General features: G+C 48.8%; 1 protein-coding gene across 1 annotated transcript in view; it reads right to left on the bottom strand.

Moving 5' to 3' along the window:
* Positions 1-14396, bottom strand: part of LOC140409326 (solute carrier family 2, facilitated glucose transporter member 11-like) — a 189018-nt gene that overhangs the window by 110357 nt on the left and 64265 nt on the right. The window contains exons 3-5 of the mRNA XM_072497743.1: positions 13283-13443; positions 2593-2717; positions 758-887 (exon numbers count right to left, since the gene is read on the bottom strand). Of these exons, the coding sequence (XP_072353844.1) occupies positions 758-887; positions 2593-2717; positions 13283-13443 (416 nt within the window). The remainder of the gene's footprint in view (positions 1-757; positions 888-2592; positions 2718-13282; positions 13444-14396) is intronic.

The following is a 14396-nucleotide window of genomic DNA, read 5'->3' as shown; positions in this document are numbered from 1 at the left end:
AGACAGCCACGTAGGTGTCCCGGATCATCAGCTTCATGTGCTCATCGGCCTTCACATACCTGTAGTTGCAGTTGCGGGCGAGTAGTGTCAGGTTCTCTAGATACTCGTCCAGCGATTCCCCGGCGCATTGACGGCGGGTAGTGAGGAAGTGCCGCGCGAACACTTCATTCACGGGCTTCACGAACTGTCTCTTTAGAATTGCGACTGCCGCTTCGTACGTGACTGCGTCCTCAATCATACCCGAGATTCGGTGGCTCACCCGGGCGTGGAGGAGGCGCAGCTTGAGGCCGTCGGAGGGAGGCGTTTCAGAGGAGTCGCTGTAGGCCTCAAAACAGCGGAGCCAGTGGGAGAAGATTTCCTTAGCTTCTGCTGCTCGTGCGTCGAGTTCCAGTTTATCAGGCTTCAGAGCGGCTTCCATAGTGATGTCTTTGGATAATAAATTGATGTACCATCAATTCACTACAAGACAATGAGAACGAGTGAACATAGGCTTTATTATCCAAGAACTTGCCTGCCTGTGACTGCTGTAACATTGAGCGCCGGCCACAGGCGGCAGGTCTATATACCGCCCCGGGAGGGGTGGAGCCAGGGGCAGAGCCCACCAGGGTTCCAGTACAATACATGGAAGGAGATCATATTACCATTCCCTGACCAGAGGCCACAGTGCTATACAGACAACTTATATTATGGTGAATACATTCACCACATTAACATTATAATCTAAAATGTGCAATTGGAGTATTGCAAAGAGACTGACCTGAGTCCCATGATCTGTCCTAAGCATTTACCGACGGAAATGAATATTGCTGTGGTGATGGTCACAACCCCTCGCAGCTTCTTTGGAGAACACTCCATAATGTACATGCAGTGAACATTCATACCACTCCCTTCAGATAGAGAGGAAATAAACACCCGTGTTAATTAATCCGGAAGAGTCAAGCAACATGAAGTTTTAATCCCTCAGTGTAATGTTCTCTTCCAATAGTGTCACTAATTGTTTATTGAATTTGACCCTTGGATTAACTCCAGACAGGAAAGGGACTGACCCCGGACAGGAAAAGGGACTGACCCTGGACAGGAAGGGTGTCAGACTCTGGACAGGAAGAGGGACTGACCCTGGCAGGAAGGGACGTGACCTGGACAGGAAAAGGGACTGACCCTGGACAGGAAGGGGGTCTGACCCTGGACAGGAAGGGGGTCTGACCCTGGACAGGAAGAGGGACTGACCCTGGACAGGAAGGGGGTCTGACCCTGGACAGGAAGGGGGTCTGACCCTGGACAGGAAGAGGGACTGACCCTGGACAGGAAGGATGTCTGACCCGGGACAAGAACGGGTACTGACTCTGGACAGGAAGGGGGTCTGACCCTGGACAGGAAGGGGGTCTGACCCTGGACAGGAAAGGGGACTGACTCTGGGCTGGAAGGGGAACTGACCCTGGACAGGAAGGGGGACTGACCCTGGACAGGAAAGCGAAGTGACCTGGACAGGGAGGGGGACTGACCCTGGACAGGAAAAGGGACTGACCCTGGACAGGAAGAGGGACTGACCCTGGACAGGAAGGGTGGCTAGCCCTGGACAGGAAAAGGCACTGACCCTAGACAGGAAGGGGACTGACTCTGGACAGGAAGAGGGACTGACTCTGGACAGGAAGAGGGACTGACCCTGGACAGGAAGGGGACTGATACTGTGGTGTTGGGCGTTCTGACACACAGATGAGCTAACACGGTTGTATATGGTACAACGCTATTTTATTTAAACTTTCTATGTACAGTTTTGTCTTGATACTCTGCACGTGGGGGTTCCCTGTTTGTGATGTTGAAACAGGCCGTGTCTGTGTCCTTGTCCCCAGACCTACTGTCCACTAGGTGTCGTGTTCGTGCTTTTATGTGGTTCCTGTCTTTGTGTGTGATTGGTTGTGGTGTTGTGTGCTCTGATTTGTCTGTTGGTGTGTCCATCATGATGTGTGTGTTTGAATATCATGACAGATACTGGACAGGAAGAGGGACTGACCCTGGACAGGAAGGGGGACTGACTCTGGACAGGAAGGCGGACTGACTCTGGACAGGAAGGGGACTGTCACTGGACAGGAAGAGGGACTGACCCTGGACAGGAAGGTGGACTGACCCTGGACAGGAAAGGGAAGTGACCTGGACAGGAAGAGTGATTGACCCTGGACAGGAAGAGGGACTGACCCTGGACAGGAAGGGGACTGACCCTGGAGAGGAAGAGGGACTGACCCTGGACAGGAAGAGGGACTGACCCTGGACAGGAAGGGGGACTGACTCTGGACAGGAAGAGGGACTGACCCTGGAGAGGAAGGGGAACTTACCCCCGTTACCATGGCACCTCAGCCCCCTCTCCCTACCCCCAGACCGCACCCCTAGCCTCAGTACAGATATTTAAGAGTTAAGATTTAACTCAATACAGTAGGTTATACATCCTCTTCTATATCTATAGGGTCAGATTTACTCTATCCCATCTGAAACACAGCCTAACATTGCCTTTACCTCTATCCCTGGAACTGCCCATATTTACAAATATATCAGAAACAATCTTGCTGTATCACTTACCTACAGAAATATTCCTCATACCTGAATTCACTCCATACAAGAATCTCGCTGCCAGAATCATCTCAAAGGATCTCGCCATCCTGCTGAAACCCACTAATAAAGCTGCCACTATTGTCAAAATATTGTTGAATATCAGACAGTTCCTCCTGAAACAGGAAACATTTGATGTGAAAGGATTTATTCTGTATAACTGAATGCACCGTGAGCTGTTATCTAACAAGCGACCGCCCTTGTTGAGGTAAATGGGGCTCTTTGCGATCAAGATGGCTTTACACTGAAAAGGCTGGTGACACAAGTTTGGAATCAAGTCATCTCACTGTGGTGGACCCACTACCTGAGCCAGACAAATCAGTAAAGTTGTTGATGTTTGAGCAGCCAATCTGGTTCAAAAGGAAGATCCACAGATGTGGAACGATGATCAGAGCCAAGGATTCTTCCCACAGTTCTCGATAACCATGCATCATTGGACTAGTAATCCAGAGACCCGGGGTGATCTGTGGACCCGGGTCCAAATTGTTCCAAGGCAAATGGTGAAATTTGAATTCAATAAAAAAAACTGGAATTAATTAACTAATGATGGCATTGTCGATTGTCATTAAAAAAAACTCCATTTGGCTCATGAATGTTCTTCAGCGAAGGAAATCTGCTGTCCTTACCCGATCTGACCTACATGTTACTCCAGACCCAAAGCAATGTGATTGACTCTCAAATGAGCTCTGAACTGGACAAGCAAGTCACTCAGTTCAGGGGCAATTAAAGGCGGGCAATAAATGACACCAACATCCTATGAAAGAATTTAAAATACCTAACGGTACAGTGGTCCTAGTTGGACAAACAGTGGATAATTAATCCGTTCTCTGTGCTGCTGGGGATTGCATTGCTTTAACTAGAACGAGCATCACTCCAGTGCCTAATACAAGATCCTGAAACCCTGACCCTGTAAATGTGTGCCTTAGCTGCCTGGAATTTGCTGAATTAGGTGTGTCCTTATGGATCTGAGCCTCTTAACTAAATAATAATAATCTTTGTTGTCACAAGTAGGCTTACATTAACACTGCAATGAAGTTACTGTGAAAAGCCCCTAGTCGCATCATTCCGGTGCCTGTTCGGGTACACAGAGGGAGAATTCGGAATGTCCAATTCACCTAACAGCACGTCTTTCGGGACTTGTGGGAGGAAACATGAACACCCGGAGGAAACCCACACAGACACGGGGAGAACATGCAGAGCCGGCACAGACAGTGACCCCAGCCGGGAATCGAACCTGGAACCCTGGAGCTGTGAAGTGGTAATCACTGTGCTACTGTGCCGCTCCAATCCAATAGCCACATCAACCAATCTATACCCGTGGAGGTTTCTCAGTCACTTGGTCAGGGGAATCTAAACCATGGGATACCCTTCTTTCATAGATCAACTCATGGATCCCTTTGGATTTTAATTTCCTCTCTCATTGCTTTCCTGTTATTAGAGTACTGGAAATATTTTTGGCAAACTGTTATTTCTGCTGACGACTGATGTGTTAGGCAGGTCGGTTCGGTGTGGACTGCACTTGGTGCAGCGATGCGAGTAACAGACCTCTAACACTGTAGAAGATCCAACACGGTTTTATTGAACGATAGAACTAACATACATATTTAACTGTGGGTCGACACTATATTGAACTGACTGGAGACCTTGTACTAGCCTGACCAGACTTACTGGCTACCGCATGGTGTTTGCACTGGCTAGCTCGTGGACTCTGACTGTCTCAGTGGCTGGGTCCCGAGAGAGCAGGAAACCTAGTGCCCTCTGGCTTTATAGTGGTGGTGACCTGTCTGGTGATTGGCTGCAATGTGCTGTGTGCTTACTGGTCATCCTGTGTGTCAATCGCTGCCTGTCTGAATCTCATTATATACATGCGTGGATATTATGACATCTCCCCCTTTCTTTAAAAAAAATACTAAGGAGTGGACGCTTATAAATATATATATATATATATATGTACCTGACTATATACAGAAAGATGTCTAAACGAACGTATATACATAGGAAGGTTGCGAAAGTGCAGATACATGGCAAACAAAACGATATTTACAGAGGTCCAATTGGTGTAATCACAAAAATGTACAAAAGCTCAGTCTTTGTGGTGGGCGCCGAATTCTAGTAGATCGCCGCAAAGGCGGATTAGGAGCCTCCTGCGCTTGGAGAGGCGGGATCGCTGGCATCGCGATGGGCGCGTGCTAGGGTATGTCCGGAGGAGGCATCGTAGGCGGCGGGGCATGCCGGTCGCGTAGCGGGCATGGAACTCTTCGCAGTGCCCGTTTGTTGCGCCGTAGCAGGGAGCCATCAGCCATGTGGACAAGGAATGATCTTGGGGCCATTTGTTTGAGCACAACAGCTGTGGCTGACCAGCCGCCCTCAGGCTGGACACGAACATGATCAGTTGGGGCCAGCTCAGGCAGATCCGTGGCATGGGCATCGTACGTTGCTTTCTGTTGGGCCCGTGACTGCTGCATTTTGTGTAAGACCGTGAGGTGGTCAAGGTCGGGAACGTGGATGGCTGGAACTGTGGTCCTCAGAGTCCGATTCATGAGCATCTGGGCTGGAGACAATCCAGTGGACAGTGGGGTTGCCCTGTATGCCAGCATCGTCAGGTTAAAATCGGAGCCTGAATCTGCAGCTTTGCCCAGCAGCCGCTTTACAATGTGGACCCCTTTTTTGACCTTCCCGTTTGACTGCGGGTAGTGGGGACTGGAGGTAACGTGACGGAAGTTGTAGGACTGTGCGAAGTCAGACCATTCCTGGCTGTCAACGCAAGGACCGTTGTCGCTCGTGAGCGGTATCCCATGCCTGGCGAACGTTTCTTTGCAGGCTTTGAGGTCGAACAGTTTCACTACTTCTGGGTAACTGGAGAAGTAGTCGACCAGGAGTACGTAGTCACGCCCCTTGGCGTGGAGAAGGTCTACACCTACTTTGGACCACGGAGAGGTCACGATCTCGTGCTGCTGCAACGTTTCTTTGGGTTGAGCTGGCTGAAACTTCTGACAGGTAGGGCAGTTGAGGACTGATGCCCGGCCAATAGATCACCTCCTGAGCTCTGCGTCGGCATTTCCCGACCCCAAGGTGACACTCATGGAGTTGGCCCAGCACCAGAGCACGCATAGTCTGAGGAATTACGATTCTGTCGAGTTTCAGAAGGATTTCCTCCACCACCGTTAGGTCGTCTTTTACGTTATAGAACTGGGGACATTGTCCCTTCAGCCAGCCATTGCTGAAGTGCTGCATCACGCGCTGCAGCAGAGGATCCTTGGCTGTCTCCTCACGAATTTGGACCACCCATTCGTCGGAGGCCGGAAGGTTCGAGGCATACAACTGCACTTGGGCTTCTATGTGGCAGATGAAGTCACTTTGTTCATGCGGTGTGGTAATGGACCTGGACAGGGCATCTGCAACGATCAGCTCTTTACCTGGTGTGTACACCAGTTCGAAGTCGTAGCGGCGTAGCTTTGGAAGAATACGCTGTAACCGAGGTGTCATGTCGTTTAAATCCTTCTGGATTATGTGGACTAGAGGCCTGTGGTCCGTCTCTACCGTGAATTTCGGCAGGCCATAAACATAGTCATGGAACTTGACTATCCCTGTTAGGAGGCCCAGACACTCCTTCTCAATCTGAGCGTACCGTTGCTCAGTAGGCGTCATGGCCCTGGAGGCATACGCCACTGGAGCACAGGACGCGGAGTCATCCCGCTGAAGGAGCACCGCACCAATGCAGTCCTGGTTTGCATCAGTTGATATCTTGGTTTCCTTTGCTGGGTCGAAGAACGCTAGGATCGGGGCTGTCGTGAGTTTGCTTTCAGCTCACACCATCCCTCTTCATGCGTGGGCAGCCACTGGAATTCCATCGACTTCTTGACGAGAAGGCAGAGGGCCGTGGTGTGGGACGCCATATTGGGAATGAATTTCCCGAGGAAGTTGACCATTCTGAGCAAGCGGAGGACCGCCTTTTTGTCCTCCGGGGTCTTCATGGCGTTGATCACCGAGATCTTGTCGGCGCCTGGCCGTACGCCCTGCTGCGAGATGTGGTCACCTGGGAAATTGATCTCCGATTAACCAAATGAGCACTTGGCCCTGTTGAGCTGAAGACCATGTTCATGAATTCTTTGGAACACCTGCTTGAGGCGAGCGATGTGTTCCTGGGGCATTGTGGACCAAATAATGACATAGTCAACATACACTGGCACCCCCTCGATGCCCTCCATCATCTGTTCCATGATGCGATGAAATACTTTGGAGACAGATATGATGCCAAAAGGCATCCGGTTGTAGCAGTAACGACCAAACGGGGTGTTGAACGTGCACAGCTTGCGACTGGACGCGTCCAGTTGTATTTGTCAAAAACCCTTGGAGGCGACGAGCTTAGTAAAGAATTTGGCATGAGCCATCTCACTGGTCAACTCTTCTCGTTTTGGTATCGGGTAATGCTCCCTCATGATGTTGCGGTTTAGATTCTTAGGGTCAATGCCAATGCGAAGCTCCCCAAACGGCTTCTTGAAGCAGACCATGGAGCTGACCCAGTCTGTGGCCTCTGTAACCTTTGAAATGATGCCCTGGTCTGGGAGGTCCTGTAATTGCTTCTTCAGACGATTCTTGAGGGGCGCCGGCACCCGGCGTGGTGCATGAATTACAGGAGTGGCGTTCGGCTTGAGCAGGATTTTATATCGGTATGGGAGCGTGCCCATTCCATCGAATACACTGTGGTGCTGCGTGATGATGTCATCTATGTCGGCTTGCAAGTTTCCATCTGGCAAGGCCATCGCCGGTGATGGTGACATGGTGTGGACGCGTTGAACAAGGTTCAGGAGTTTGCAGGTACGAGCACCGAGCAGAGATGCTCTGTCAGTCCTGACGATTTCAAACCGTAGTGTCGCCTTGATCGCCTTATTGGATACCCCCAGTTGACACGAGCCACTGGCAGCTATGACGTTGCCATTGTAGTCAAGGAGCTGGCAGGCCGGTGGAAGAATGCTTGGTTTGGCGCGGATGGTGTCGAGGTAGGTTTTCGAGATGAGGATCGCCGATGCGCCGGTGTCCAGTTTGAACCGGATGTGGGCCTTGTTCACTGTGAGGACAGCAGACCACTCGTCGTCGGGATCCACACTGAGGATCGAGAGGCGTTGCGTAGGTGTGGTGGAAGGCAGCGCCTGTGTAGTTATGATGCCCACCCGGTATGGGGACTTGAGGCACTCAGCATTAGGGTCTGTTGGGCTGTCGGGATCGTACTCTGGCATGTCTTGTTGTGTTGAGCGGACACTTCTGCGCCGCAGCTGGGATGGCTGGCTGCTGAGCGGTGGAGCAGATCTGCAAAGGGCTGCGTAGTGGCCAAGCTTGCCACACTGTAGACACCGGCGTCCTTTTGCTGGATATAGCCACTTTAAGTGAGCAGAGCCACAATTCGGACACGTCATGACGCCGACGTCAGCACGTTCCATGCGCCATTGCGCATGCGCAGTACGGTCGGTCGACGTACACACCTGCGCAGTCGGGTTGGCGGGCTCATCGTCCATTCGGTCGTGGCGCGCATGCGCAGGGACCCGGGAAAAGCGCGCAAAACGGCCATTCTCCTCGAATCTCAGGCCCTGCATTTGTGCAATGGCCTGCACCCGTTCCGCCTCGTGGGAGGCCAGCCTCGCAGTTTCTGCCGCCCTGATGTGGAAGTAACGATTCTTAGCATGCTCATGGACAACGCACGTCTCGATAGCGACAGAGAGGGTCAACTGTTTGACTTTCAGGAGCTGCTGCCGAAGGGAGTCGGAGTGGACCCTGAAAACGATCTGATCCCGGATCATGGAATCAGCCGTCGAGTCATAGTTACATGACTGCGCGAGGATGCGGAGATGGGTCAAAAAGGACTGAAAAGGTTCATCCTCACCCTGAAGCCTCTGCTGGAAAATGTACCGTTCAAAGCTCTCATTCACCTCAATGTCGCAGTGGCTGTCAAACTTCAGCAGGACTGTTTTGAATTTTGTTTTGTCTTCGCCGTCAGCGAACGTGAGGGAGTTGTAGATGTGGATGGCGTGGTCCCCCGCGGTGGAGAGAAATAGCGCGATCTTCCTGGCATCCGATGCTGCTTCAAGGTCGGAGGCCTCGATGTACCAGAGGAACTTTTGCTTGAAGAGCTTCCAATTTGCGCCGAGGTTGTCGGAGATGCGGAATTGCGGAGGAGGCTGGATGGATCCGAGGTTGTCGGAGATGCGGAGCTGCGGAGGAGGCTGGATGGATCTGAGGTTGCCGGAGATGCAGAGCTGCAGAGGAGGCTGGATATTTTCCATTTCACCGATTGGCTGCTTGCTGGTCAATGCTGATTCACTCGAGGAAGGTCCGTCAATTTTCAGTATTACTCCGTGGTACCATGATGTGTTAGGCAGGTCGGTTCGGTGTGGACTGCACTTGATGCAGCGATGCGAGTAACAGACCTCTAACACTAGAAGATCAAACACAGTTTTATTGAACGATAGAACTAACATACATATTTAACTGTGGGTCGACACTATACTGAACTGACTGGAGACCTTGTATTAGCCTGACCAGACTTACTGGCCACCGCATGGTGTTTGCACTTGCTAGCTCGTGGATTCTGACTGTCTCAGTGGCTGGGTCCAGAGAGAGTGGGAAACCTAGTGCCCTCTGGCTTTACAGTGGTGGTGTCCTGTCTGGTGATTGGCTGCACTGTGCTGTGTGCTTACTGGTCATCCTGTGTGTCAATCACCACCTGTCTGCATCTCATTATATATATGCGTGGATATTATGACAACGACCTCTTCCAAAAGTTCTCTTTCATACTCCATGGCAGTCTGATGCTCACCATTCTCTAATACTTGTACTAATGATACTTGCATGTCGATACCATCTTGTCAGGTTGCAAAGTCTCAAACACAGCCTGTAATGGTGACCTTTAATGTGTAATAACTTTTCTCTACTGAAAATCAACTTCTTAAAGCCCTGTCTCCCCCACTCCCACCTCCAACAATAGGTGTGAGGAGCTCATGGATTTCTCTTTCATTAGTATCGAGCAACAGATGCAGGGAGACAACAGCCTGTGATTGGGCGAGCAGCAAGCAGTGTGAAGGTAAGTACTGGCGATCAGTTCTCCGTTTCCAGAGCACAATGGTGAGTCTGCAGGAGGTGGGAGGCACAGAGAGATTCCTGCTAGCCAGAGGCTGAGAAATTCAGGAGGGGAAGGGGGAGGGGCAGAAAGATGCCCCAATGAGCGAGGAAAAGATTGAACGTGGTCCCTCATGTGAAAAGGATGAACAATATCAAGATCCCTCTGACAGATGAGCATCCTCCGCAATACTCTGTGATGCCACATCAAGTGTACATGCGGGCATTGTCCTCTTGTGCTAGCAAAGACAATGCCAGGTATCATCGTTGTGCAATAGGGTGCAGAGAAAGTAAGTGATAAGTTAGTCTACTCATTTGAAGCTTGTTCATATAGATGCAGATTTTTGTTGTTCTGGATTCATAGTGAGATAAATTTCCATTCTGCGGATTCTGTTTCCCTTTCTTCCCATAACTTGTACACTGACCTCTGCAAGCGAGGAAAATATTGGAATGTGGCCCCTCACACAGAAAGGTTGGACAAGCCTGCGCTACATCGCCCACCAGTTGGGTGGGACTGCTCTCAAGTTATTCCATTCTTATCTGTCTAATCATAATATCACTTGCAGTGGATTCTCTTCCTGCTTCCACACCATTATTTCTGGTGTCCCCAAGGATCCATTCTTAGTTTAGCTCACTTGGCTAGACAGCTAGTTCGTAATGCAGAACAAAGCCAACAGTGTGGGGTCAATTCCAGTACCAGCTGAGGTTATTCATGAAGGCCCTGTCTTCACAACCTTGCCCCTCACCTGAAGTGTCTTGTTAAATCCCCACCCGTTGGCTTATCCCCTCAAAGGGGAAAGCAGCCTATGGTCATCTGGGACTATGGCGACTTTACCTTTATCTCAGAGTCATTAAGGGCCTTGGTGAGGCCACACCTGGAGTATTGTGTGCAGTTTTGGTCTCCCTACCGAAGAAAGAATATACTTGTCATAGAGGAAGTGGACCAGAGGTTCATTAGCCTGATGCTGGGGTTGGTGGGACTGGCCTATGAGGAGAGATTGGGTCAACTGTGCCTGTATTCCGTAGAATTTAGAAGGGTGAGAGGGGACCCAGTTGAAACGTATAAAATTCTAACAGGGCTGGACACACTAGATGCAGGGAGGATGTTTCCCTGATTGGAGAATCTAGACCCGGGGACACAATCTCAGAATACAGGGTAGACCACTTTGGACTGAGATGAGGAAACATTTCTTCACTCAAAGGGTAGTGAACCTGTGGAATTCCCTACCACAGAAGGCTGTGGAGGCCAAGTCACTGAATATATTCAAGAAACAGACAGATGATGTTTTAGATTTTAATGGCATCAAAGGGTATGGGGAGAAAGTGGGAATATGGCATTGAGATCGAGGATCTGCCATGGTCATATTGACTGGGGGAACAGGCTTGGAGGGCTGAATGGTCTGCTCCTGCTCCTAGTTTTTATGTATGTTGTTCTATGTACGTTGATGACAGCCACCTCTTCCTCACACCTCTTTCCGCTCCTCCACTGTTGCCAAATTACCAGGCTGCTTTTCTGCCTTCCAGTATTGGATGAGCAGCAATCACCTCCATTTAAATATTGGAGAGACTGAAGCCGTTGTTTTTGATCACCAATCTAAAATTCCATTCCCTTGCTAATGATTCCATCCCTCTCCCTTGCAACAGTCTGTGATTAAGTCAGTCTGATCACAACCTTGCTCTATGTGATCCTGAGATGAGTTCCTGACCATGTGCTAAGTAAAGCCGCCTATTTCCAGCTCCATAACTGACTCCACTCCACTCATCACTGCTGAAATTCCCGAGACATGACTATTCCAATTCAGTCCTGGTTGATCTCCCAACATTCCATCCTCCATAACTCGAGGTCAATCTAAACTCTGCTGCCCCGTGTCTTATCAGCCCTGTGCTCGCTGACCCACATTGGTTCCTGGTCAAGCAACGTGCTACTTTTAAAATTCTCATCCTCATTTTCGAGTCCATCGATATCCGCATCCTTCCCTATCTTTATAATCCCATCCAATCCCCCAATCCCCCAAGATATCTGTGTTCAAATAATTCTGGTATCTTGAGCATCTCCAATTTTAATACCTTCAAGTTGTCTTGGCCCTAAGCTGTGGAATTTTCTCCTTCTGCCTGTCTATCTCATTTTCTTCCTTTAAGATACATCCTAAAACCTACCTCTGAGCTTTTCGCTATCTGGCTTAATGTCTCCTTATGTGGATCAGTATCATATTTTGTTTTATAATGGCCCTATGAGCCCATTAGGATAGTTTATTACATTATAGGTGCTATATAAACACAAGTTATGATTGGTGTTGCTATGTTGTTTGTAAGGGTCCTCCTGTTTAAACCCTGTTTATTTCCTTTTTATTCCCATATTTCCCATTCTTTTTATTCCCATTCTTTCCTTTTTGCTATGACATTTTTGATCCGTGAAGGATTAATGGACCTGTGACTTTAATGCAGTCTGTGACTTCAAGACAAAGCGCTTGTACGTGGCATGTGCCTTTAATTCAAGCAGAGGATTGTAGCAGCAACAGAGATCGGTGATGACTTGCTTTGACTGACTTGGCTGGCGGCCCAATGAACTGGCTCTAAATGCTGTGCTTTGCCCAGTCACAGGCAGTGATTGGATCTGTTCATACTGAAATGGTTTAGGGACCTGAGGATGTTGCAGTTTCACTTTGGCAGCTAAGAGAGACAATCACTCTTTTTCCCACTCTGTTTTCCTGCAGAAAGACAGTGTTTTGTGAACTGGCAGAAAGCCTGGGCGAATATGTTTACAGAAGAAACATTACAGGATGTGCAGGAAAGGTTCAGAATCTGATCATTCTCTCCAGAAATGGCTGTGAAAGCAGAGACCAATCTGATAACTCGCTCTCAGAACAGGCCATTGTGCAGCCAGAGGCCTCTCCTGGAAAAGCTGTGAGTAAGATATACTGCTGAACTGCAAAGAAAATCATTATGGGTTGTAGGCCAAAGCCTTTAAACCACATTCATAAGACTTCATCATCTGAAGCAAGAACTCTTACCTTTCTACCTTCATCCATTTTTTTTACCCCTATCCACTCCTCTGTGTTTGTCTGTCTTGTGTGTGTGGGTTGAGGGTGGGGTAATTAAAGGGGTTAGCTTGCTTGTTATCCAGTTGTAATTACTGCATATTTCACTTTTATTCCTGTTATAAATAAACAATGATTGTGTTTCAACTAACAAACATGGTGATTGTAATTACTGGGCAGCCAAGGACCAAATATCTTGTATATTTTCAAAAGAACTATTGGTTAATTTGCTTGTGTTGTGACTCCGGAATGAGTGGGACTGGAACTGATTATGCACTTGCCCAGGGTGTCAAACACAGCAACCATTCAACATCAACATTTGACCAAAAACCATGGATTGACAAAAAATTGCCTAAGACAACATAGCTCCGGGCATATTTCTGATGCAGCTTCGGAATAGCAGGTGACAGTACAGAATTCAGTGGTCTAATGCAGGTTTTATGCCGGATAATTGTGCGGTATTGAGTTGTATTCCTGCCACACGGACAGCAAAGCCTGAAGGATTCTTCTTTCACAAATTTCTGTGCTCTTACCTTCCATATTTTACTGAGAAATGTCCACCGATCAGTGCTCCAAACATAGCTCCAATTGAATACACCGACACAATGACTGACCATGTTGCTTTCACTGCATGTTCCTCCATTGCTGTACCATGGCGCTCCAGCCAAGTCTCATTGATAAAATATTTAATGTACTGTAATCAGAAAGTTTAAAATCAATATTTGTTTGGGTGGAGGGGAGGGGGGTGGGATGGTCTTCTTAGTGCTGAGGGTGAGAATTCCTCTTGTTAAGCTGCAATCTATGCCTTCCCAACTGACTTCCTCTTTTCATCTGCTCTAGTGTAGCATCCCTGGCTGGGCAAGCAGTCTAAATCCAAGGCCTCTATCAAAACTTCTCTCATACCAGTCACAGGAAGAGCAACCCAAGGGGTGATTTTCTCACTTTACCTGAGGAAAAATGCCTGGTCTCAACACCTTGAGTATTGCAGGCACAGCCTGACATCTTCCCCACCTATTGTGCCAGCATGTGACTACCGACGCTACACTTGTTTCTGGGCCCACCCCCGGAGAGCAATGATTGGATTGATTCCTTTCAGGCCCTGAGATAAAGAAAAAAGCAAGACTTGCATTTATCTAGTGCTTTCATGACCATTAATGGCATTAAAAGTGCTTTACAGCCATTGAAGTTCCTAAAGTGTAATCTATGTTGAAATGTAAGGATATGGAAGCCAATCATTTGAACAGCAAGATCCGCAAATAAAGCAATAATGACCAGTTAAACTGTTGGTTCAGGGACAAATGGGGAGGGCCCTCTACCTCCACCCTCCCCCTCAAAACGGTGCTGCAGGATCTTTTACATCCAATTCAAAGGGGCAGACAGGGTCTCGGTTTCACACCTCATCTGAAAGACATTGCCTCTGACACTGCAGCTCTCTCTCAGTACTGCACAAGAACGTCAGCCTGGATTATGTCCTCAAGGCATTGGAGTGGACCATGAATCCATGACCTTCTGACTCAAGAGATGGGTGCTAAGTCTGAATTCCTTCATGGCATAGCTAGACTGGGTCTTGACTGTGACAAGGATTGCATCATATAGAAGCTAAGTTGCGCCTTTGCAGATGATCTCTTAGAATGAGTTTGATTGCCT

Source organism: Scyliorhinus torazame, chromosome 1, assembly GCF_047496885.1.
Source record: "Scyliorhinus torazame isolate Kashiwa2021f chromosome 1, sScyTor2.1, whole genome shotgun sequence".
Classification (NCBI taxonomy): domain Eukaryota; kingdom Metazoa; phylum Chordata; class Chondrichthyes; order Carcharhiniformes; family Scyliorhinidae; genus Scyliorhinus; species Scyliorhinus torazame.
The sequence above is the reverse complement of the archived record's forward strand: the minus strand, read 5'-3'. Positions and strand labels throughout refer to the sequence as shown.